This window comes from Amblyomma americanum, chromosome 1 (genome assembly GCF_052857255.1).
Source record: "Amblyomma americanum isolate KBUSLIRL-KWMA chromosome 1, ASM5285725v1, whole genome shotgun sequence".
In the NCBI taxonomy this organism is placed as follows: domain Eukaryota; kingdom Metazoa; phylum Arthropoda; class Arachnida; order Ixodida; family Ixodidae; genus Amblyomma; species Amblyomma americanum.
Genome location: NC_135497.1, coordinates 42,434,618 through 42,459,729, shown reverse-complemented (window position 1 = coordinate 42,459,729; position 25,112 = coordinate 42,434,618). Strand labels below are relative to the sequence as shown.

Sequence of the window (25,112 nt, the reverse complement as noted above, 5' to 3'; positions counted from 1 at the left end):
ACACCACTGCACCAACACGTCAGCTATGCCTGGCTAGGCGAAGGGAGTCGCTACGCGCTCCCTAGCGCAACCCGTGGCGCCATCCCTCGCGCTTTGGAGGAGACAGCGTGTTACCGCCACGCTCGTCCGGCCGTGTCACCGTGTTGCCTCGGGACCGCGTCACAGGTATCGACCGCACTTGAACTTCGCAACGCGGCCTGACGCCCCGGAATACCGCAGTCGTCATCAATACAACCCACGTCACAGTTCGCATTAAGTTATCGCGGCAAGAAGGTATCTGCCAATCTTCTGTTGCATACAATATTTTCCGAACTGCGGTACGCGGCTTATACATGTTTCATGGCAGCAATTTTACACTGTGCGGACGACATATAGTTTTGTATCAGAAACAGTTCAGTATCACTTAGCAGGTCCAAAGCGACTTTCAAAACAACGTTTTCATCACACTGGAACTGTGCTTCCGCCTCCATAGCGCGGGTTCCTGATCGTATGCGTGATGACTATAAGAAAACTATAAAAGAACTATAAGAAAACAAAGCAATAGGATGGTCACCAATGGCCGATTTCTGCAGCGCATGCGGGTAGCCTTGATCACCTAGGTGCAGTCGTAGTACGCGCTGGGTATGCCCCCCTGCACGCAAGGCAAGCTTTTTCTTTTCCTTTTTTTTTCGAGCAGCTTGCACAGCTTTCCTTTAAGGAGTCTGCGTACCAGGTGGTAGCAGTCTAATGAATATATATATTCTGATGATACTGACCATCCTGCATGGACATCGGGCCCTAAACTTACGGTAACTCGCAGTAGACCGAATGCCTTTTGAGTATCACGTACTACTCAGAAAGGGCCAACCCACTATTTCAACACGGTTAATGACATGACGTCGCCACCAAAGTCTCTCTCTTTTTTTTTATAACAGCGCAGTGGGAAAATGACGACATAAGAAGACATCAGCGAACATCACTCCCACGTAATTACGATCAGTCCTCTATACTCCATTGCAGCTATAAAAATTATGAGCGCCTGACTACATGCATGAATTCTTAAAGGCAGACAAAATGCAGCACATATCATAACGGTCAGGGCGGACGCGCGAACCGTCGTTTAGAAAATAATTCAGCGCTTTACCTTTCGTCCAGAGAAAGTGTGTTTTCTTCGCAGCCTTTCCTTCCGGGGCTCACTAAGAAACCTGAGATAATCGAAGTTGTTTTCGACGTTTGCTGAACGCTTCTCACCACGACGGCTCGCTTTCAAAGTTGGCGCCATCTTGAAACTTTTGAACTGTGCCGGAACAGCCAAAGAAAACAGTAGGACCGTAGCCTGGCGACTGCAGCGCTTTAACGGCGCGCTGTGGCCACATTTCACATGTTCACAGTGATCGTTACATAGACGCAAGTAGTATTAAAAAAATGTGTTTCATTATTTATTGTTGAGCCTGTAATGTTTTCTTTAACAGAAACAATGACTGAAGGGTTAGCGTTGAGTTAGTCGTTGCTGGTTGCTGGTAACCTTGGTTAGGGCGTCAGGTTAGAAGATTGGTGACGAAAGTCAAGGAAGGGGTGAATTTGAAAAAAAAAAGTAATATAAGACAATTAAAACAAAATAATTAACAAAAAATTATACGCTAAGTGGCGCAGGCTGTTACTTCATACAAAGGGTAAGGCTATTATTATTCCTCCACTCATAAAACTGGTCAGAGGTTACGCCGCTACCTGCTGAGAGATGGCGCCAGCGACGTAGAATCCGCCACCGCCGGCGTTATCTTCACGCCGGCAGTGGTGGTGGTGAGATAACGCCAGTATGCACCCTCTGCGGCGCTCCGAAAACGGATTTTGCACACATTCTTTATTCTTGCTCTGAGCTCCTTCCACCAGCCGATTGGCAACTCACAGACCTCGAGCGATGGGAGGCTGCGGTGTCCAGTTCTGACCCGGCTGCCCAACGGCAGCTAGTGGACTGGGCTTTGGAAGTCGCTGAGAAGCATCACCTTCCGGCCACGACACGCATCCAAGAGCAATCCCATCACTAGGATGTAACAATTAAGGCTTGCTCTACTTTATAAAGTTTTTCACCACCACCACGACATCAGTCACAGGCCCGTGCACTTTTCCTTTCCTCTTCCCTTTCGTCCACGTACTACTACTACTGGTGTGGTTAGCGTGGTGCGTAGTGTTGCAGACGTTCTTCCGTCGTTCTCTTGGCGTTTCGTGCAACGGTATTGCTTCCTGCTTCGACGTCTCGGCGCTTCTCTTGCTGTATTTGGATGTAGCAGGACTACGCCACTTAACAACCTGTAAGTTTTTTTTTTTTTTTTGTCATATTCTTTCGTTAAAATTTAAGCAGCGCTAACTTTTAGGACGAATACACACAAGACATGACAGGACGGGCACTGTCATGTCTTCTGTGTATTCGTCCTAAAAGTTAGCGCTGCTTAAATTTTAACGAAAGAATATGCATAACCAACTAGCCCCGCAACGTGTTTTACTAAGTGAATTTTTTTGTCATATTGCAGACATCTGAGTGACCGCTTTGGTTTATCTTTGTTTAGTTATCGTTCCGTGTTTTTCAACCGACTAAATGAAGCATTAACTCGTAATCAGCTTCATTATGACATAAAAAGAAAGATTGATATCATTCGTTAGGGTTTCACGCGTCAGTATTGCAATGTCGATAACTTTGCGCGTGAATTTAATAATAATAATAATAATAATTGGTTTTTGGAGAAAGGAAATGGCGCAGTATCTGTCTCATATATCGTTGGAAACCTGCCCCGCGCCGTAAGGGAAGGGATAAAGGAGGGAGTGAAAGAAGAAAGGACAATAGGTGCCGTAGTGGAGGGCTCCGGAATAATTTCGACCACCTGGGGATCTTTAACGTGCACTGACATCGCACAGTACACGGGCGCCTTAGCGTTTTTCCTCCATAAAAACGCTGCGCGTGAATTTGCCTTGCTATGATCCTCAATTTGGTTCTTGGCAAGCACGTATGCGCAGTGTGATACATGTGCTTCTAAGCAAGTTTCTTTGCAACACATTGCCTTATCAGCTGTTTAAGCTACATGTCGTTAGCACTGTAAGCATACATTACCATTTAGTGAGCGAGATCGAAAATTGTAATGCATATTTCAGTTTCACTTATTTGTCACGTGTGATTAGCAAGTTATTTTGTGCAGAGAAATTGCAGAAACTTGAACAAATTGCTAACAGTCGCAGTATTCAATTTACAGATCGCAATGGCATACTGCTGTGTGCCATTGTGTCGATCAGACTGGAAGAAGAAGGAACCTGGCATCTCCTTCCACGAGATTCCTGCCGAAGCTTCGCTACGCGAGCAGTGGCTAAAAAAGATAAGAAGAGATGACTGGGTCCCGAACTGCACCTCAAACTATTCGAGGGTGTGTAGTAAGCATTTCACCGACTCGGACTTCTTAGAGGGCAAACGGCGCCGTCTGAAGAAGGGTGTTGTGCCTTCTGTTTTCGCCGACTACCTGCCGTGCATGCAACCTCCTAAACTGAAAGAAAGAAATAGCGAAAGCATTAGAAAAAGATCAGCTTTGGAGAACCAGCACAGCCAAGATGAGCCCACAAAGAAACGCAAGGGGAGTGACGAAAATTCAATTCCTGAAGTGTCAGCATCTGATGTGAGTCGTGTAGCTGGGTGCCCTCCAATGCCAAGTGACAACTTTTTTAATGTGACACAAGAGCATTTAAGCTGCATTAGTGCAGATCAGGATGAAGCACTGATGTCAAAACAACATGCTGACAAAGCAACACAAGTTGACTTCGGATCTGCCAACCTTCTGACAGTGGAGAGAATGAAGTGGAAGAGAAAGAAGAGAGACCTGAAGAAGCAAATAGAGAGGCTCGGCACCGCAGTTGTTCAATACCAAACAGAGCTCAAAAGACTTAAAGAAGACTCTGGATTTGGTGATATTGCATACATCTAGGAAAGGGCAAATAAGAAGGATATTGACGCCCCTGGTTCCAGTGACTTTAGGTGGAGTGTTTGCGTCATGCTTTGGAGTCTGTCTATCTGTCTGTTGTTGCCAGGAAGAAAGAAAAGGAAAGTGCACAGGCCTGCTCACTGGCTCAAGCCGAGCCACAATCGCTACCACGTGCAGATAGTAGGAGAGTTGAAAGATAGAAAGACAGGATAGTAAAGACGCGCTAAAGACAAGGCCGATCCCGGAGGCAGTGCAATACCGGGCCAACCGGTGGCGGAAGTGAAGCAACCTTCAAACCTTCCGCCACATTTTCAAAAATAAGTCTAATTGGACCCGTAACAGATACTCTACTGGGTCCGGACATTCGCTGCTACATCATGCTTTGGAATATGTGCACGTTGGCTTCACCATTCCACTGTGGCGGCGATGTGATCTGTTTGTCTTTGTGTTAATTTGATTACATGTTGCAGCGGTGTTCAGCTTGTGCTTTACGGACGCCTTCGATAGTGCTCTTCTGTGGTTGTTAGTGTATAGCATGAGGGGAAATGTGCTGCAAGTGCAGCATTTAATGAGTGTAGTGACGAACTATTATGATGAATGCACTACCGGATCTGATGACATGTATACTGTAGGCCATTCTTGTGTACTGCCTTGGCATTGAGGGAATGAACGCTGTCACATTTGTTATGTTGCGACTGACCATTGTTATGGCCACTGAATCATGTTTGACAGCAACGCGAAAAAAAAAAAAAGAGACAGTGGCACTGTTTGCAAGAACAGAACTAAAAACAAAAATGGGTAGCAATTTAAAGCTCATATTTGAGAAGTACGGCCATGATCATGCTTGTATTAAGCGCTTGAGCAATGTGCAGCGGAGAAAATGAAGTGAAATCGATCGCGGCCGCGGCAGTTGCATTTCGATGGAGGTGAAATGCTAGATGACCTGTGTACTGCGATGTCTGGGCACGTTAAAGAACCCCAGGTGGTCGAAATTTTGCGGAGTCCTTCACCTCCACTACGGCATCCCCATAGTCTGAGTTGCTTTGGGACTTTGAACCCCATAAGCCAAACCAAATGCCAAATCTTTTGTGCCTGAGTTGTTTGTGCGCTCAGGCGCAAGTTTGTTCCTTACTGGTGCGCTCTAGACGAACCTGCTCTCTTATGTACATACTCTGCTGTAAGCGAAATAATTTACAGTCAAGTTATGCGCATCATTACTGCAGAATCGCGCGCGTGCACCATGTGTGTGACAATGCCCTCAGAAAGCTGAACTGCTCACTTTTCATATTTCTACTTTTGTATTTTGCTTTGAATCAGGACTTTGAGAATTTGGCATACCAGTGTGACTTCAGACAGTTATTTTTTTATTGTTTTCCCTCCTCGATACTTTTTCAGTTCACTTATGGGTTTTCTTGATTATTGTACAGGGTGGCTTGAAAATGGATTTTCAGTAGTAAGTAGTATTGTTGTTTGTCTTGTTCTGTGTCATCATTTTGGGAACTATCATTAGTCAAGGACACTACCAGCTCACCCAAGCATCCATGCCTTCTGTTGTGTTCTAGAAGCATCATGTCAGCTATGGTGGTTGTACTGTGTGTATGCAGGAAACTGAAATAATCCTCCTTTTTGCCGTGAAGGCCAAACCTGACCACAAGTAGGGATAATACAGACAAGTAGGGATAATACAGTGATTGACACTGTGCATGAATTTTATCTTCATGATTCACTCGGTGGTACTATTGCTTCTCCTGAATTTGATCCAGACTCAGATTAGTTCCTATTGGTGAAGTAGAACGTTCTTGCGGGCTAGTTGGTTCATTGCAGAAAAAAGGTTAGTACTGCGCGAATTAGACACTACAGGAGAACTGGAACAAACACGACAACACAGGCGCAGACTTCCAACTGTTAGAAGGGTATGTACCCCTAGGCCGAAAATGTAATTTTATCGGGTTTTATGCTCACCTTTACAATTGTTCTTTGTTGCCATCCATGTCATGCTTGTTTTTGTATACCTCATTCCACTCTTTTACCTGCTTTTAATCTTCACCTTTACACGTGTTCTTTGTTGTTTCCATGCTCTCATGCTGGTTTTTCCATGTCATACCATGATTTTTGTCTCGTTTTCATAGTTTTTACTCTTGTTGTCTGTTGGATCACCTGCATTCTCATTTCAGGTATTTTTCACCCTTTTTACTCAGGTTGATTGTTAGGTTGCTTACTTTTGTTCATTTTTTTAAATTTTCTTGACATAGAGTATCTGGGGACATGCTGACTGATTACTCTGTCGTGGTTTATTGGCCCTTCTGCAACGTAACAATTTGATTAATGTGGTCTAGATTTTAATCAGGACATGTGTGAATGACAGTGATAGTTATGTGCTGAAGTTCATCCCTTATATAGCGTTTGCCTTTTGGTTTCGAATAAACAGTTGGAAGCCTGCGCCTGTGTTGTCGTGTTTGTTCCTGTTCTCCTGTCATGTCTAATTCGCCCAGTACTAACCTTCTTCTTATTGGTGTCTGCATGAAATAACGAAGTCCATGTTTGTAATACCAACAGGAATACTGTGCGTTTATAGTACAGCTGGGCAGTGGACCAGTGATGGTCTGCTCATTTCGTGCTAGTATAGATAGCCTGATACAACACTGTGCAAAATAGTTGGTGCAAATTGTTAGCACATACTTTGGTTTCATATTCATATTATTCAAACGATAGCTCTCTCTGCAGAGGCAGTACATGCATTTTGAGCTATAGCAACAGGCTGGCATATCTGTTTGTTTTCTGATCTTACTTTTGAAGAGCTGTAACTTTTTTCCTTCTACTCTCTCGTGGAAAGCAATTTAAACACGTAAATTTTTCAGTTTGCGCTCTCAGTGCCTTCACCCCATTTCGCTGCAGAGCTGTGCTTCTTTTTGTCATCTGTCTTGTGTCCTGGTGTGCACTGTGCACTTGTATTTACCTGAATATAGTGAAATTTTTCTCATGATGCCATGCATCTCATGAGTGGAGGCACTGATTGTGAGTAGGAATGCTTTGATTTAAACTACAGCATTGAGATTGTCATTTGTAAACTTTCTGTCCTGACATCAGCATGATTATTTGAAGTAGATGCCACTACATGAAACTCTGGAATCCAAGAGCACCTACTTGTCTTTACACGTCCACAAGTGGGTGCTCTCGGAAGTGCATTAGCGCTGGTGGGGGCTATATTGAAAAGTGACGTGTTCCTGACAAAGGCATGTTTCAAAATTGCATTTGAATGTGACATCTTTTAATTTCATCACCTAATGAAAAAGTGCACAGGTGGTCATACGATGTGATTTAGTAAGACTTTCTGACGGGCTAGTTGGTACATATTCTTTTCTGAAGGCTGTGCGCTAAAAAAAACATTCACAGGAAAAAAAGGAGAGACGACAGGAAAGAAGCGCTTTTTTCCTGTTGTCTGTCTTCCTCTTTTTCTGTGAACGTTTTTTTAGCGCACAGCCTTCAGATACGATGTGATCTAACAAATTTTCTTTAGCAGTATTCGTGGTACATTTCGCTTTTACATTGATCGCCTTCTAGTTGTGTCTTTGATTTTGATTTCACCATTGCTTTTTTGTTCTGCTGCTGTGTCGGTATCTGATGGGTGGAGGTGGTTGTGCGATGCATGGAGGCCTCCTGGAGGGTGGAGGCTTGTAGGTTGGAGATGCATTTTTTACTGATGGGTGCCTGGACTGGAGGGTGCCTCGAATTGCTCCAGTCTGCTGGGGGCACTGGGGGGTGTGGAGGCTTCACACACAAACAGACAATGTCTTTTGTGCCGAAAGAGGAGTATACTGCTAATGTAGTTAAGGTTACAATCCAGGAGGCAAACCTTATTGGATGCCCCTTCCAGTTAGCAGCACTGCTGCTTGCTGGTTCCTTCTAGCTGTGCTGTACATTGCAGTAACAGTAATAGTGCTCCTTTACTGTGCAGGCAGGATCGGGCTTGTTAAGTTACTGGGAAAAAAAAAAGGTTCAATATTTGTATTACTATGAAAAGCGCATTGCAATGTTTTGTGTAATGTGCTTGACAGTTGTGATTTACTGGCGTGGGATCTTTGATTCTCGTCATGGCAGCTGCATGATCCCGTCAAAGACAACTGGAAGTTTTAAAAATCTTAATTAAACCAACAGGAGTCACAATAGGAAGGAAGGAAGTTTATTCCAAGCATGTGTACATACTTGAGGGAGAGGGCAAAAGACATAGTAAGCCTGACGAGGCCCATCCCCCTGGTGCACCTGACACAGCGTAACATGTATAATAGTAATGTAACATGTAAATTAGTGCACACAAATTATAATGGCAAATTACCATAGGCACGTCAAGATGTGAAACAAAATAAGAAGGCATTTATACATCATTGATTAGGAAGCATTTCTGTTATTTTTTTCCTAAATAGGTGCTCATTATCTGTATTTATAGATGAGATCTTGTATATGTTTGCTAGAATTTAGAGGAACTGTTGTCTGATACAGCGTAGTGTGACAGCCATAATTTGTCCTTATTCTGGGGGGGCCTGGTACAATAATCTCTTAGCTGCTATCTGTGGTGTTGGTCAGTGTTATGGATGCAATGAATAACTGCGCAAAAAGGACGGGACAAGAGAGAAGAATCAGTGTGCATGATGTTGCATGATGATGAAGAGTCAGTGTGCATGATGTGTGAAAGTTTTCCTTTGTAAAGCAAGTAGTGAGAATGACTGGCAAGCTGCAGTGTATTTAGTTTATAAATATTTAATATCTTTAAGCTACCCCAATGTGGAACTGTGGTCTCTAGATATGGAATACCAGCAATGACTCTAATCGCACTTGTTTTGCAACAAAAAGAGCGATTTCAAATTTGTGCCCGATGTGCTGCCCTATACTAGAAGGCAGTAGTGAAGATGAGATTGTGCAAGCGAAAAGTAAAGTTGTTTTTTTAACCAGATTGGAAGAATAGACCTAAATTTATTGATGATGCCAATGGAGCATGCGACTTTCAATCGCACAGAGTTTATGTGGTCATTCCACAACAACTTTTCATGAAATATGACTCCGACGAGCTGCAAAAACTCAGCGTGTTGGATAACATTATTTCTAAAAATAATTTGTTCCATGTCTGTCACTTTTTACTTAGGTTTAAAGGATACAAACTTTGTTTTAGAATAGGATAGAATATTTATTTCACATAAAGTGCCAGTATACAAAAATAGAACTGCAGGGACCCAGCATAAATTGTTTAAGGGTCCCAACTAATATGAACTAACGCATTCTATGTGGGCGACAGCAAAATGTGACATAACTATTTAAGGAAAAGAAAAGACATTAGAGCAATAGGCACTGTGCACTGGTTACAACATCAAGTAAACAAATTACACAACTATAAATAAACAAAAGGAATATGGACTTGGGAGTTTTAAATAGGAAGTGTTTCAATTGTTTTTGAAAGGCGTGGAGCATAGGTAAAATTTGAAGGTTATGATCAAGGCTATTCCATTGGTGAGTACCCATGAATTCGTGTTTGTTCTTTTTTCAGGGTGAAACAAAAATAAAAACTGTTTTACTGAGGTTAACTTTAATAGCATTTGCTATGCACTATATTATGTGTATTTTCTAACTCTCTATTTACTTCACTAATTAAGGCACTTTTATCTCAATCTGCTAATACTGAATTTGTGTCATCCGCATACAATGCAGCTTGGGTATAAATCAACATTGATGGCAAATCATTGATGTAAAGTAAGAAAAACAACGGTCCCAAGATGTAGCTTTGGGGGAACGCCAACATTAATCACCTTGACATTGGACTGTGAGTTCCCAAAAAAGACTACTAATTGACGGTGTTTTGAATAACTTTCTTTGAGTGTTAGTGGAGTACTATTGATTCCATAACTAACTTTTTCTTGAGAATGCTGTGATTTAAAGAATCAAATGCTTTAGCAAAGTCAATGAAAACGCCCGCTGCCAGAGGGCCAGCTTCTATATATTTTCTAACTATGTCTGCAAATGTCAAAATGGCAGATGTAGTTGAATATCGTTTTCTGAAGCCAATTTGGTAGGGAGATACCATGCTATCTAAATCGCTGTGAAGTCTTGCTGCGAGCAATTTTTCAGTGACCTTGCTAAATGATATTATTAATATTGGCCTGTAATATTTTCTCTATCGTTCAGCTTAAATACTGGAAGAACTTTTGCTACTTTCATTTTTTTTTTAAAAGTGCCGTCAGAGAAAGTTAAGTTGACAATGTGAACCAGAACTGGAGATATTATTTCTGGGACTAGTTTGACACTGTGAACTGAGATGTCAATGCCACAAGCAGTATTATGCGTACCAAGACATTTAATTCTAATCTGTTAACATTTAACCAAACAGCTCGTCCAGGCAAAGATTACATTTGTTAACTATAGTTTTAACATGTTCCCCATTAAAAACACCTTTGTATCATCCGCATATAGTATTATTTCAGGAGTGTTTGGTATAGTGACAATGTCATTTAAATGTATCAGGAAAAGAAGTGGCCCCAGAATGGAGCCCTGTGGCACGCCAGTATGTGCTAAGTCATATTCCGAAAAAATACCGTTAACAATAGTGCACTGCTTTCTTGATTTTAGATACCTGGTAATTGGAGTGGAGTACTACGTTTCAGCTGATTCTGTTTTTGAAACCATTTTTTTAAAATGAAATTGTGAATGAAACACTGAGGTCGGTGTTGCTTGAAGTTTTATTGAATATCGGATCTTTTAGACATTAAAGGATGACATGCAATTTGGCCCTCCTAGGAGCAACTAGTACTTCTGAATAAAATTTATAGCATAATATGAAACTCCACATGCTAGAAGTTAAAGCAATTCCCAAACTACTGGAGAACTGCTGTGCAGCTTTTAGATGTAAGAATCCAAATTCATTATCAATGGCACGTCTGTGATGCACTGCTTCATCTCGGAAAGTTGAGGGAAAATGTTGAAATGCTTTGGTGGCTTTCACAGTCACCTCTGCACGAGTGAGGTCAATGCTTTTATGGCAGATGTGTTGTGTAATTCCAGTGAATCTTTACACTCTTCGTGCTCTCACTGTATGTCTCGGTAAATGCTACTGCTTTACAAGTTCAAAACTGGAATGCAATGAACAACTGTCACACCTGCGCTGAATTTTTGCTTGGTACTAGCCGAGAGCAAAATCACTCAACAAAACACTTTAGTCCATAATCATAGCCCTTCTCTCATTCGAGTTCTGCGCTAGCATGTGGGTCTACACAATGTCTGTGTGCAGTGACAAGCTTGTGGTGGCCACTGCGAATCAAAGGGCTCTTGTCTGTGTCTTCTTTAACAGGGGCTTTGTTCAGTAGTGATGCGAGTAGTGAGTGCATCTTTATTGCCTTAGGATATGGCCCATAGCCTGTATGGGAAAAGGGGAACTCATGTACCAGACAGGCTGCATTTGTTGCTTCCACAACCAATGTGCAGCCAATACATATACATACATGTCTGTTTTGCTGCTTTGAAATACCCTAAAGTGGTGTTTGTTTAGATTTATTTGTGTTGTAGACTAGATATATGGTGCACAAGATACTGTTTTGTCTTTCAGCTGTGCACCACAGCTTTAATTCATTTGTAAAATGCAGATAAAAAATAAAACATCATCCGTCACTGCATGGGCTACTGCAACATATGCTACTCCTATAAAGAGATTTTCTCCTACTCTACAGAAAATTCCAGAAATGTTAATGAATTTCAATTAGCCATATATGCATAATTATGAAAACCTTTACCCTGGATACCCCTACTGACATGAAGATGCACTGATTCTGGCAGAGGCATTTTAGCCTTTGAGCTAGAGACCATTTAAAGTTATGCTATCACACACATGCTTTGCTGCATGGCATCAAGAGCAAATCTAGACCTTTATGTTAAGAAAGTGGCAAGGGGATGGGGAGGAGGTAAATGCAGATGCTGAGGACGGGTGTTGTACCACTTAAACGTCTAATTCCTATGTTTTGTTTCCATTTGCTTGCTTTACTAATTCTTTCCTAGTAGAGCAATGCAGACATCAGCCTTCAGGGTTACAAGCTTGCAATCTACATTCAGAAACTCAAATTTATTGCATGTTAGTTTTTTGGACAGTGGCAGGGAGCTCAAAGGCACTATAGCATATTTGAGAGTGCCTAAAAAATATCTTGCATATGTGTTTGGTACACTGCTCTGCTCTGTGGCCAAGCACACCCATGCGCATTACCATGCCCCAGCACAGAGGTTGCAGAAGAGACTGTCCAAACGAGCCCCCCCCACTCCATTATCTGTCATTGGTTAGCACACACAGACTCCAAAGCTGTTGCTGGCATGCCAGTCTCTCATGTTACTCAGCCATTTGCTCCTCTCATAACCACCATGTTGACTTTTTTGTGACCATTTCCATAACTGTTGTCAGAATGTGAATGAAGGTGTGTCAGTGCTTGAAAAATGAAAACCTATCATCTTTGATTAGGTCAATCCAGGCTTCTTTAGTTGCAGGTGCCAGTCTGTTCACTGTAAAGACGTACATGACAGTGCATGTCTAGAGCCCTCAAGCAGTGTTCTGCAGAGCTAGAGAAGTGAAATCTCAACAAAGCTACTTTGTTAGGGGCAAGGTGCTTGTGCATGCATTGGTTTGTATGTCTGTTCAGCAGTGCTTGAGTGCGAATATTACATATCGGCAAATCTCAGTACCTGCTTTAAAATTTCACTTCCTTTCTGCACAGCACTCGAATACTCTAGACAGCTGTGCTTATGATTGCATGACCACCCACAAACTTGACACAAATGCTTGAGCACATGTCATGGAGCGACACTGGCACTGCGGTGCACTGGTGATGATGAAGATTAATTTTTATGGTGCAAGGGCAGCTTTGGCCAAAGAGCGCCATGGCACAAGGTACTTTTCATAAGGTGGGGTGAAAGACCCATTTCCCAAGCATTTTACCCTAAAGAAGCCGAGCACCAGGCAGGGCAAAGCTTGTACCCATTGTCTGCTGGGTCCAAGACCATGCTGCATAGTCTCAAAAGAAAACATTTGACTGAAGTCTGTCTGGTTGGGAAAATTAATTTAGTAGAAAGATGACTGACGCCAACCAGGTTAATTTTTGAAAAACACGACGTTTCTGGACCGGCTCGGTCCCTTCACGGTGTGACTACGGGCGAGGCGCAGCTTGGCTTTCAAGCCCTCGTGTTGAAAACCTCCGGGTCAATGGCCACAAACCATGGATGTAAGACGAAGGAAGTGTCCACAGTCATCTTTCTACTAAATGCTGCATAGTGCGTTTTGGACAGGTGGTGATAGTGGGTGCCCTGCAGCCACCTTAGCATGATGTCCGCCCAGGTTATATGGACTTGAGCGTTCATCTTAAAGTTTGCGGGCGGCGGTACATTTTGTGACATGTTGGAGAAGCAGGACCCTTTCAGATATGCAGTAGCAGCCTTTCAGATGTGCTAGCAAAGCAGTGATGATAACATAAGATAGGACTGGAGAGGTGCAGTCCGCCAAACACTGTGAATGTCATTAGTACTTGCACCTAGGTTGGCTGGGAAGTTTGAGAAAGTAGCGTTTTAATTAAGTTGTTGCCTCGTGTGTATGCATGCATGCATGCATGCATGCACATGTCCCTTGTTATGAGTGCAACTTTCCAAGCCTATTACTGGTAAACAGAATTGCTTGTGCAGCTATTTTTGGAAAGGAACAAGTTGCCTGCTTGATGCAACTTTTTCTCTGCGCACATATTCTGTGACCAGAATGTAAAAGGCCTGTGGACATGGTTTGGGGATGGGGAAGAAGAGGATCCATTAGATGACGTAATAGTTCAGTTCATCCCCTAATTAAACAATTTCACGTGCCCTGCACCAGATCGTTATTCTCCTCCAATACATGTTTGAAGCGCCTATTGCTTTTCAATTATGCAATGGATTTTTACATGCCAAAGCTTCACCTTGGTTACTAAATGTGCCGTAGTAGTGAGTTCTGGATTAATTTCTGCCATTTGGGATTCTTTACTGTGCAATAAATCTTCGGTACATGAGCAATTAATCAGTGCTGTAGTGTGGCCGCCACAGCAAACATCAGATCTTTGGCCTTGTACTTAGCAGCGCAGTGCTATAGCCACTGTGTCACCTTCTGCGAGTGCACCAATAGAAATTAACATTCTATGTTCATTCGAGTGGCGAAAATTGTCAGTAGCTAGTAATTCTCAACGTGTCCTAGAACTTTGCATTCTGCCAGTTTCCTTGCCTCCTTAACTGCACTACTCTTGCTGTACAATTGTGTTAAAAGTATTTGCAAATGCCCGTTTTATTCTCAGTTCAGAATTACAGGGTTCCAAAGTATATCTGGACAAAATAATTCTGCATTGAATAGATGCCTGATCGACAGCTCCGACCATGCGAGTGATGTGGTGCCTTGTGTGCACACAGAGTATGAAGAAAAGCGTACTCATTCATTATTCTCTTCCTTTGGTTTTGAATACCTTGCCTGCAGATATTTTCCCTCAATAGCTGAAAACAAGTAAAAAAAAGTTTGTATTATCTCTTGTGATCATGGTGTACTTTGTCTCAAACTGTGTTTTCAGTCACTAGGGTTTCCAACTGCTGGGAATCTCCCATTAAGCCCTTGTTTGACTTTGGTAGGCCTGAATATATATTTTTATTTCATGTAATAATTATTATTGGTCTCCTCCACTCGCCCTCTCCTTTCGGGCTTCTACTTTTAAAACTGACCACACCTTGGCCATTTTAGAATGCCAAAGCATCTCCCACGGCCACGTGGCCACCATGATCGCATTCCACTCCCCAACCAATGACAGGTCCTCTTGTTCTACATTCTCTTTAAACACCAGGTGAACATGGCAGTGTTCAGTTGCAACATACTACGAAGCTGATGCTGCATATCAGAGAAAGCACCCCACATGGCCATGCCACAAAATATCCTGTGACCGACACATTCCAAATTTGTGCATTTAATTTTTGTATCCCAGCACTTCACCTATTTTAAGTGACTACAACAGAATCTCGACGATGCAATCGCAGTTGATGTAAATTCGTAAAATTTTTAGCCCCAGGGGCATTGTGTGCTCAATTCCAGGTGTTCTGAACATTAAATCCGCACCACTATGGATGACACAAACGCAAGCCGTACCCGTATGCCTCGAGCACCATGCTCTGCATGCACATTGCCGACGCTGCAATCACCAGTAGCGCGGTGTGTGCACCGCGTGCAGTTTTCGCATGCAGCCCCCACACTGCTGATGTTGCGAGCCGTAAACAATTCCCGCCAGCTGAACAAAGACCTGCATGGATGCATTTCCTACACTAGAGTATAGGTTTTGTTCGTTTTGGGCGATACGATTATTTTTGACGACCCCATCAATATTCTACTGCATTTTGGAATTTCATTGCTAACTTTGAACCTTGAATAACTAACTACAAGAGATGGCTGCAGCTTCTGCAAAAGCTTGCCACCAGATTTTCTTCGTCCCACCCACGCACACTGCTGGTGCCAAACTATCTGAATATCAAAACCATGCTTAAGACACCCATAATTAAGTTTTATTCATTAGCAAGCTGCATGCATGCATGCAAAATAGCATGAAGGGAAAGAATGCAGCCTGTGCAATGAACCACACGCATGCAGCATGGTTCAATTACAGACGTGCACACAGTTGCTCGTAAAGATAGTTATAAGCACATGCGTTTTGGTGGGGGTGGGAACTGTATGATGGCATTAGAAACCCTTCATGTAACCATGTATAATTGACATTTTAATGGCAGATAGCACTGTCATATTACGGCAACCTCTGAACATTTCTTGTCACATATTTAGGCAGACGACAAAGCACACAATACGAATATCAATTTTTTATTTCTGCAACAGCATGAAATGTCCACGGGACTAATTTTTTTGCAAATCACAAATGCTTCATGAAAACCACAAAGATTAGGTCCTTGAAAAACTTAGGCTAACACTGCCTTTGAGTAGTTGTAATGAAGGTGCCAAAGGCCTTGAATGCACTATTGTTCTAGAACACTGCAATTCCACTACTCAGCTTTTTTGGCTTACTGAATAAGGCAGGGCATCAGGACTAATAGTTTCGAGGCCACAGCTGGCCAACACTCAATGATCTATTAACATTCTCAGCAGTTCTTCACAATGCTAATACAAGTTTACTCAAGCAGTTGCAAAACAAACGTATCTTATTCACAGGTATGAATCGTCACAGAAAGGCACAACTATCCCAATGGCGCATATACACAAATCCTTCCATTCCCGCAAGGAAACAAAAAAAATAGTTTTGACGAGGAAAGCGACCATATTTGCGAACGCTATTGCATTACAAACCGAATTTGTCGGTCGCACTATACATCCAAATAAACGATAGGATGGCAGTGAAAACTTCTGCCCAGCATATAGAAAGCTTTTCCACATCTTCATCAAATGCACTGCACAACCAAAAAAAAGTTCATTCCCATTGCACCACACTTGAAAAGCACTGGCACAAAGCACTCAAAAGAAGAAAAAAATTCAGATCAATGAGAACATCAGCTGAATAACAGCATGAAGTGATGATGACTATGTCAGAGAACCTGTATTCCTAAGTTGGGTCTTTATAAAAGTCCTTCCGCTTAACATCGACCTGAACCAATGCAAGGCTTGCTCTGTTCAAATTTGCTCACATGCTCGTCAGCAACATGAGCAAAGTGCAACCATATTTTCCTATCCACAAAGCACCCTGAAGGCCGCATTTTGGATTTCTGTAATTATTTCCTTGCTGCAAAAAAAGTTTTTGCAAAAAACAAAAGGCAACAGAACGCCATAACAGCTAAGAACTTATACCCCTGTCACAAGGCATTCGTCGAAGGCATTTCCAGAAAAGGCATCTTTTTTCACCAAAGGAGTGAAAGCTTAAAGGAGCAGCGACGCTGCTACACAATGCAGCCCAAAGGTGAAACAGTTGTTGAGGTTTTAGTACCCAGTGCTGTGCTCGAGCCGGCTGAAGTGAGTGTTTTAAAATTAAAGTGGGGAATTCTGTTCATTCGTTTAGCTCTGACAATTTTTAAAATTCTAATTGCTTCCTTGAAAGAGCTGCGACAGCGGTTCCCATCATCAGCAGCACGTTTTGTGTATTGCCTTGGCCACCAGGGGCACTTGGCGTTGCTGCAACACTTTACTGACTTAAAATATGGGCATAAAATTTAAACATCCATACAAAAAGCAAAGCCAGACAGACATTTCATATTTATCGAAGATATTTTCAAACATTGCTGGCTGCATAATTTTTTTTTCATTGCTTTTACTTTTTGACTTTGGATGGCACTGCCATCGCAGGTTCTTGAAGACCGTGCCTTTGGGCTCCAAAGGTCTCAGATGGGCGCCTTCGCCACCAAGGCCCTTAGCAGCAAAGGCGAAATATTTGTGCCATGTAGCTGCACTGCTTAAGCCTTTGGATATAGGGACCAGATTCTCAAAGGCCTTTGCGGTGCCCGTGTGACAGAGGTATTACACAGCCAAACTTGAACCTTCAATGCGCACTTCTGCGCATCATGTATGCCCTCGACTGTACTTTACCAAGCAATATTTCCAGAGCTCACTAACGTGGACAAACTCCGAGAGCACAAAAGAAGGGAAAGAGAAAAAGAAAGACCCCAAAGTGCAATTAGTGACCACTTGAATTTGAATCGGCTGCAAAAGTGCCACACCAAACCACTTTTGTCAGAAGAAACAATATGCATATTGTGCAATAACTAACCACAACAGTGAATAAGAAAAAAAAACCTGTATCATGCGAGATATTCTATTTTTCTGCAAATTAAATGGCCATATTGTTATTAGAATTTTTAATTTTAATTTTTTTTAATTGGTTTTCTGGGCGGGAAAGGAAATGGCGCAGTATCTGTCTCATATATCGTTGGACACCTGAAACGCGCCGTAAGGGAAGGGATAAAGGAGGGAGTGAAAGAAGAAAGGAAGAGAGAGGTGCCGTAGTAAAGGGCTCCGGAATAATTTCGACCACCTGGGGATCTTTAACGTGCACTGATATCGCACAGCACTTATTTAGAATGCAATGTTTCAGTTTTGTAGGGAAGTGAAATGATGCACCAGTATTTTGCAAAACTAAAGCTCTAATAGCAGCAGTACCTTACAAATGGACAAAAACAAGTGGCACTGCTGAACTAAAAACTGCATGATGTGCAGAAAAACTTAAAACACTCAATATTACAATGGTTTACTGTCTACTTCCTCATCAACATGAAAGACTTCCTTCAATTATCTTAAATAGCAAAACTAGTAAAAAGAAAAGGGGGAAGAGGTACACTAATTGAATTTAATTCAAACTATGCTGACACAAGCTCAATTTGCCCAAACTGACAGCAAAAGAAAACTGCAAATATGTAGGCCTTCAGCTGACAAGTCTGCCTGGTTCAAAACAATATTTATTGCAAATGATGTCACCAAACTGTTAAAGTGCTTTCCACACCTTTCCTTTTCATAGGGAAAAAAAAAAAATGCACCGGGCTGCCAATGATAAGCCACCTCAATGTGAGCTGTGAGACACCCAATTTTCTAGGAAAGGCTTCCACACATGAAGGGACATCACTCCAAAAGGTGCACAGCATTCGGTTTTACACAAGCTTCTTGGCTTCGAAGAAGCTCTTCAGGTGTCTCATCTGCCAGAATCCCATGAGCAGTAGAATGATAGTTTGTCCAGCTGACCACCATAGGACTCTTGAGTTGGTGCTTTCACTTGTCTGCCGGAAACGTTCCTCCCGGAACTGAAAAATGACAAAACAAAATTCCATCACTTGAGTGCACTGAGGTGGCTAGATCTTTGTCAAAGAGTGTGCCATGTGGACGCAGACCACAAAGTACACCAATACAATTCAATGGTAAAAAGCAAATGTTATAAGAGCTCCGCACAGACACACACATGCACGCACGCACACCAAATCCTGTAGAACAAGCAGCAATAAATATCAATGTGCAAAAAAAAAAAGAAAAATGCCAGCTGAGTATTACTCCGCTATCAGGGCATGGATCAGCATCCCCACACTGCTTCTTACAACTTGCATGAAAACTTGAGCGCAGTTAATGAACTATTCGCAGTACCTTAAACATGTAGTTCTGATTACTGAAACCATAAGCAGGTGATTAGAACAAGCACAGCGTAGGCAAGATATCCTCCTCGTAAGGAAAGGAGTTTAAACATTAGAGGAGTTTAAAAGAACTGGTCCAGGTAAAACGATGTCACAAGATAATTGAGTCATGAATAGGTGAAACACACGCTTCAGTTTCCCGAAGGAGTGAGTGGACAAGTGAACAGACAGTGCTGCTTCATGAACTGCAGCCCAAATCCTGACAAAGCGATTTCAGTACCCAAAACCTGCACGCCTTCCTCTTCACTAAGCCCCTTAACACAGAAATTTTATTCCACAACGTAGCCAGCTTAACAGTCATTATCATTAGTAGCTATGTTTTAGTAGTTTTATTTTAGGTCTTGTTTGTTCTGTTCCATAAAGTTCATCCAATGACTTAGGGCCATTCCTCAAGGTGTATAACATTTTGAAATAAGGAATTAATTACTTCTTAGCATCCATATGGATGCAGCCACAAAGCAAAACACCTCATAAGTTTTAAAGCTTCAGTCTAAAAGCCTGCTTGTTTTGACACAGAACACACCCAATCATGTTCCATCTAATGAATGCATTATTTAGCAGAAGGACACTGAAGCGCGATTTTAAGAAAGCACTTCTCAGTTAGACTACAGGTTCTACGACTGTTTTACACTATGAATAAGAGTTGTCATTTTGTTTTCTGAAAGAACTAATGACAAGCCCTCACAGCTATCTAAAACACTACAAAGTTGCGAGTCATTGGAACGAAAAAGGTACCATATTTTCTGGTGTGCAGCTTTTTTTTTTTCCAATTTTCATCAGTGCATCCTACATAAAAATATTTTCAAAATTTCACTGTATATTCCCTGACCTTGCATTTTGTACTGTCCTTGATTCCGTGGGCCTTATGAAATTTCTGTTTCCACATTTTACAGCCAGCCAATCACATGAGATAAAGAGAATAAGAATACAGTGCATAGCTGGTGCAACGCGAGCACAAATTCAGCTAGGTCATCTGGCAGGGTCGTTTTGCAAGCGGACAACGGGCTCAGTCTCAACTCGTAACAATAGTCATAACCACATGCTTCAGATGGGCAGGATCAATGGTGCATGTGCATCCGAGCTTTGCAGACAAAATAAAAGTTTGCAGCAATTCTGAGGAGGATTATTTATTTATTATTTCCAAATACTGTTAGCCCCTGCGGGCTGTTACAGGGTAACAGTTTCAAAAAAGATATACCAAGTGTTTCAGGCAAGCCCGCCACTAATTTTTAAAAATGGGGTTTTTGAGGTAAAGAGAACCTTTCTACGCCGTCTCGGACATGCTGCACTGCCGTTATGCAAGGGGCCGGGACCCCGTCACACTGTTTTTCACAGCTTTTAGTCCCTCTCGGTTTCTTTTTGAATGGAAAGAAAATAAAGATGAATTGAAATGAGAAAGAGGTAGTAATACCAGTGTTGGCAGACGCCAGAAAACGGGCTAACCATGTTAACTAGTAAGGTGATCAACTAAGTTCTAACAGTAAACTTCTTAACTATTACCAATAGGCACCCGATTGCAATAAGATTTGGAGCCGGCTATTAGTAACAGCTAAATCAGTCTTTAGAATTTCAAAAACACGATTACTCCCAGTACTGTGGCTCAACAAATCTACTCCACTTTTCGCACCATTAGAAAATCACCAAAACAACGCCCACCAAATCACGTCACTTCGGGGCACACGTGCCATGATACATCCTTTGCTCCGCCCGTGCTGGAGCAGCGAAGTGGCAAACAGCGGGGAGCACCGCAGCAGAACGCATTGTATTGTACTGGGTTTTATGGCACATAAGCAACTCAGGCCATCATGCACCAAAAACCCAATCGCGGAGGACACCCAACATTTTGAAAGCAATTAATTGCTTTCAAAAATTGGGTGCCCTCAGCGAAAGTCCTTGACCGGACAAGGACTCCTAGGAGCCCAACGAGCAAATAATGACCTCAGCCTTCTTCTCAGGCCTGAGAAAATGGATGAGGTGCATCATGAAATGCGTGAAAGCACTGGGTAAGAGCTTTTGGAATTTATAGTTTTTGTGATATTATAGTTTAAGATCTCTGCTTCTATGAGGAAACTAAAAACAGATGAAATATCTACAAGTGGATTACCTGCTAAAAGTACACTGGGGTGGAAAGAAATGTGTTCATTGTAAAGTACAGTAAAATACTTTTTCCTTAGCCGTTCGAGTTCTGTACACGAAAGTAAAATGCAATTTACAGTGAGCTCACCTCCGTATTTCTCACAGAGGTATGCCTTGTTTTGCCAGTAGAAAGTTATGTGTTAGGTGTGTGTGTCCCATGTGCATGCGACATAAAATTGCCTCCATATAACATTCCTGGTACCTGCATGATCATCTCCCAGGATGGGTTTTAGTAAACGTAGTTTGTTATTTTCTTCACTATTCTATGTAGACTGCCATTTTCCTTTATTTTTTACTAACTTTATGCAATCTGGATAGGGTATATGTACAGTCCTGACTTCCTTATGGCGAGCTTCAGCAGTGCACACGTCAGCACTCTCGTTACGATTAATTCCAAGATGGCTTGGTACCCAGCAGAACTTAATTTCATACCGTTGTGTTTCAGCAGCTGTTACGTTATGCATTATATCTCCTATTAAAGGTGTTCTTACATTTGTGGCGCGCAGTGCTGTAAATACACTAAGCGAGTCCATGTAAATGATTCTGTTTTGAATGTTCTTTTTGACTAATTTCGCTACAGCCATGGAAATGGCATAACATTCGGCTGGGAAAACTGACGCGCACTGAGGCAACCTGACTGCCTTTTCCCCGCAGAAGAACGTTTGAACCAAGAGCACAAGCTGTGTACGACACACACAAATGCTCCCTGTTACAGCATCAGCCCCATTAAACTTGTAGCAGAGGGAGTGACTTAAGTCTCAGACACTCAAGTCTCAAGAAACCCACACAGCATTCCCTTAGACTCTAGTCACCTGCCCAATGTACTAGATTCAAGCCTCAGATTATGCCACGCTTCAATTATTGATGTTCATTCTTGACAAAAGCTGCAAGGCTCTCATTTGTAGTCTACTGCATGACACGCATCGGAACCTACAAAAAGATTATTATACAACAGCAGCTCACTTCTACGTAAAATTTTTTCCCCGCAGCCAGATTTTTGTGCTGTGGGTAATGAAGCCACTCTGTCAAAATAAATTTTTCTCTCAATTTACCCATTTCTCCAACCACAGTGGGCATTAACTGCCCAATTGTTCATCTTACCCTCTGGTAGTTCTGCTCTTTGGTGATCTGGTCGACCTGGTCCAACAGTTGCCGCACACGCAGCTGCAGCTCTGTGAGCTTCTCCTTCCGTGCCACGCTGCCATAGTCGACAGCATGCTCACCAACTTGAATGTCAAGATGGACCCTCTGCACAAGCAGAACATTATCAGAGATGGCAGAAAGCACCAGCACAAAAGCTGTGCACCATCAGCTACAGTACTCCAATGCTGCAAACTAAAGCGAACATGCCAACATATAGACACAAACCAAACAAATCAAGGATGGCCAGTTCAACCCAAGAGAAATTATCGTTTTTCAGCATTCCACTCGTAATAAAAGCATGGAAGTTCTGAGAATAACGCCTTGGAGGTGCCAAACTACTTTTACATGTAAATGTATACACAACTACCACCAGCTAGTGCCAGAACTTTGAATAACACAGCACACTTTTATACTGCACACACATAATTTATATACCAAGAGGCACTGTAGTTCATATACCATACCCTGCTAATGCCAAACTGCCTTTCTACACAGATAAGCACCAGCATGTCTCAACCGTGAATGAAGTAAATTTATGTTCCACTCGAACAGTTTACATGCTGAAGATATTACAGTTCACTATGTGGGCTTCGCTAAAAGCACGCAAACACCCACGTAAAAGTACAATGGCACCTATGCACCACCCCTGCACCTCCATCCACTGACCCCCATGTCAGAACACTTAACATGTATTTATACACATTCCACTTAAACAACTTAAAGGGAAATTGAAAATCTTTACAGGGTTAAGTTGAAATTCTACAAATTGCCAACAATACACGTGGGCCATGCATAACCTGCCTTCAACCTGCTTCTAAGTCCACCACACTCAGTTCACTTCAGCTTAAAATATCAGTCACATAACACACCATTAGCAGTGCTGCAGCACTTGAAGAAAACCCGGTGTGTTGCAGTGCTTTAGAGTGCAAGTGATTCATTCATCTTCCACACTAACCATACTTAAATACATGGCATACGCGCATCTGTAGGAATATAGTCTATATTCCAACACTAACAAGACATCTGCAGCTTCTGCACACAATATTACTGCCAGCATAAAGGTTTCTGCACTACACTGTACAGTTTGCAACAAGGTCTAAAGAATCTGCCACAGCCACTCTGAATTATCAGTACAAGTCCCGGCAATGTCAAAGCAGGTGCTTTGACAGTGCATTTCATTTTAACTTCAAACTGCATATGAGCCCCAGTTAAAGCTGTTTTTTCTTTTTTTTTTTTTCTACGGTGCAATTTAGATCCTGAAAAGCATTGCGAACTGCAAACAGCAACAGCTCTGCCATTTGGGGCACAAAGGTAGTTCAATATAGCACAAGGGCATATGTCTTCTTTCGCCGACTGGAGGACACACTACATCGTACGAGCAAGTTGCTTACAACAATGAGCGCCAGCATAACCGCTCAATTAATGTTCCACCTCGATTCTGTTCCACTAACAGTACTCGGGGGTGAAAGCGCCAGCTACACGTCATCGCTCAGTTGGCCAGATGCTGGCTTTCATGTGCGCCTCGTTAAAAAGCCATCAGGAGACAATTTCTGCAACAGTTCTAGAAGTAGAGCATCCCTTACCAGTTGGCTTCCACTGAACCAGCTGGAAGAGTTGGAGTACAGACAAATGACGTGTTCACCTGGCGAATGCGAGGTGAAACTGAAGCGACCCTCTGAGCTGTACACCTTCGATAAAATAGTCTTATCCTCTGGGTCACGAATCTCCACGTGCATGCCAATCCCAGGACTCGACTGCATGAATCCGCCGGTCTTCGGATCAAACAGCTGGCACTTATAGTTTCCTAGAAAGCGGGGAAAAGTAACAACGCGAGCACTTTTAACAACGCCGGTGACGTGCCTCTGAAAGTCAAGAGTTGTAAGAGTGCATCCAAAGCAACAGCCCGCGGAAAAGGAGAAATCGTTAGCACCGTGATTTGTATAATGTGAACAAATAAGCTGAACATGCAATCTGCAGCATGTAGCGAGCTGCCGCGGTAAGTGCTACCCGCCCCAACCGGCAAGCTTCAGGTGCCAGGGCATATTGCGTATCAAGGGGCACATATGTACTGCGTTGTTGAATAGGTCAACGCAATTCCTGGCTCCATTCTGCCACGACATTCACAACAGCGAGATAAGGAAACCATTTCAGAGAAATAAAACGTTATATAAGGAACAAATAAGCGTTTCCGCTGGCAATAAATGCGCAACACTGACTGTCAAGACAAAGTGCGTGAGCTCACCAACAACAAGCGTTTCCTCCGGCACTTCTTCAATGAAGCATTTTCGTTCTGTTTCGGCTATATGAAAATAAAGGCCCGCTGAATAATGTAAAAACGACAAAATTAAACAAACGATAGGATAATGCTTGGCGGCAAACATTGTGGAGGTGATACGCCGGCCCTAAGAAATGCGACGGACCGCGGTCCACGTTAGATAACCAACAAACCGGTCGCCACGTTTGACACACAGGGTGGCTATGCAACGCTAGCCGCGCGGAATCCGCTAAATACGTCGCGAATAGCAGCACTGACGGCTATTCTCCTGGAACCGTAAGTTAAAAAAACAAGCGCTTTAAAGTAACAAACGAAAGGTTACAATGCATTGATTTGCGTATTTAAGATCTACACCGTTTGGAACAAAAAAAAAATGCTCGAGTTGAGATATACGGTAAACCATCAGCAACACAGGCGCGGCGCGTCATCTGTGATTTCAGTACGTGCAA

The 25,112-nt window shown here is 42.5% G+C and overlaps 2 protein-coding genes and 1 pseudogene across 2 annotated transcripts in view; all 3 read right to left on the bottom strand.

Moving 5' to 3' along the window:
- Positions 1-1,295, bottom strand: part of LOC144112700 (rhotekin-2-like) — a 215,160-nt gene extending 213,865 nt beyond the window's left edge. Inside the window, exon 1 of the mRNA XM_077645525.1 lies at positions 1,124-1,295. Within this exon, the coding sequence (XP_077501651.1) occupies positions 1,124-1,261 (138 nt within the window). The 5' untranslated portion in view covers positions 1,262-1,295. The remainder of the gene's footprint in view (positions 1-1,123) is intronic.
- A 2,868-nt stretch (positions 1,296-4,163) lies between these two features.
- On the bottom strand, positions 4,164-4,331 carry LOC144116645 (U2 spliceosomal RNA; annotated as a pseudogene).
- An 11,469-nt stretch (positions 4,332-15,800) lies between these two features.
- Positions 15,801-24,875, bottom strand: eca (transmembrane p24 trafficking protein eclair). Its single transcript, XM_077645523.1, has 4 exons — positions 24,631-24,875; positions 23,972-24,192; positions 22,347-22,493; positions 15,801-18,728 (listed from the first exon to the last, which is right to left on the bottom strand). Exons 1-4 carry the CDS (start codon positions 24,767-24,769, stop codon positions 18,579-18,581), a joined length of 657 nt encoding a protein of 218 aa, XP_077501649.1. The 5' UTR covers positions 24,770-24,875; the 3' UTR covers positions 15,801-18,578.
- Between the last annotated feature and the right edge of the window lie 237 nt (positions 24,876-25,112).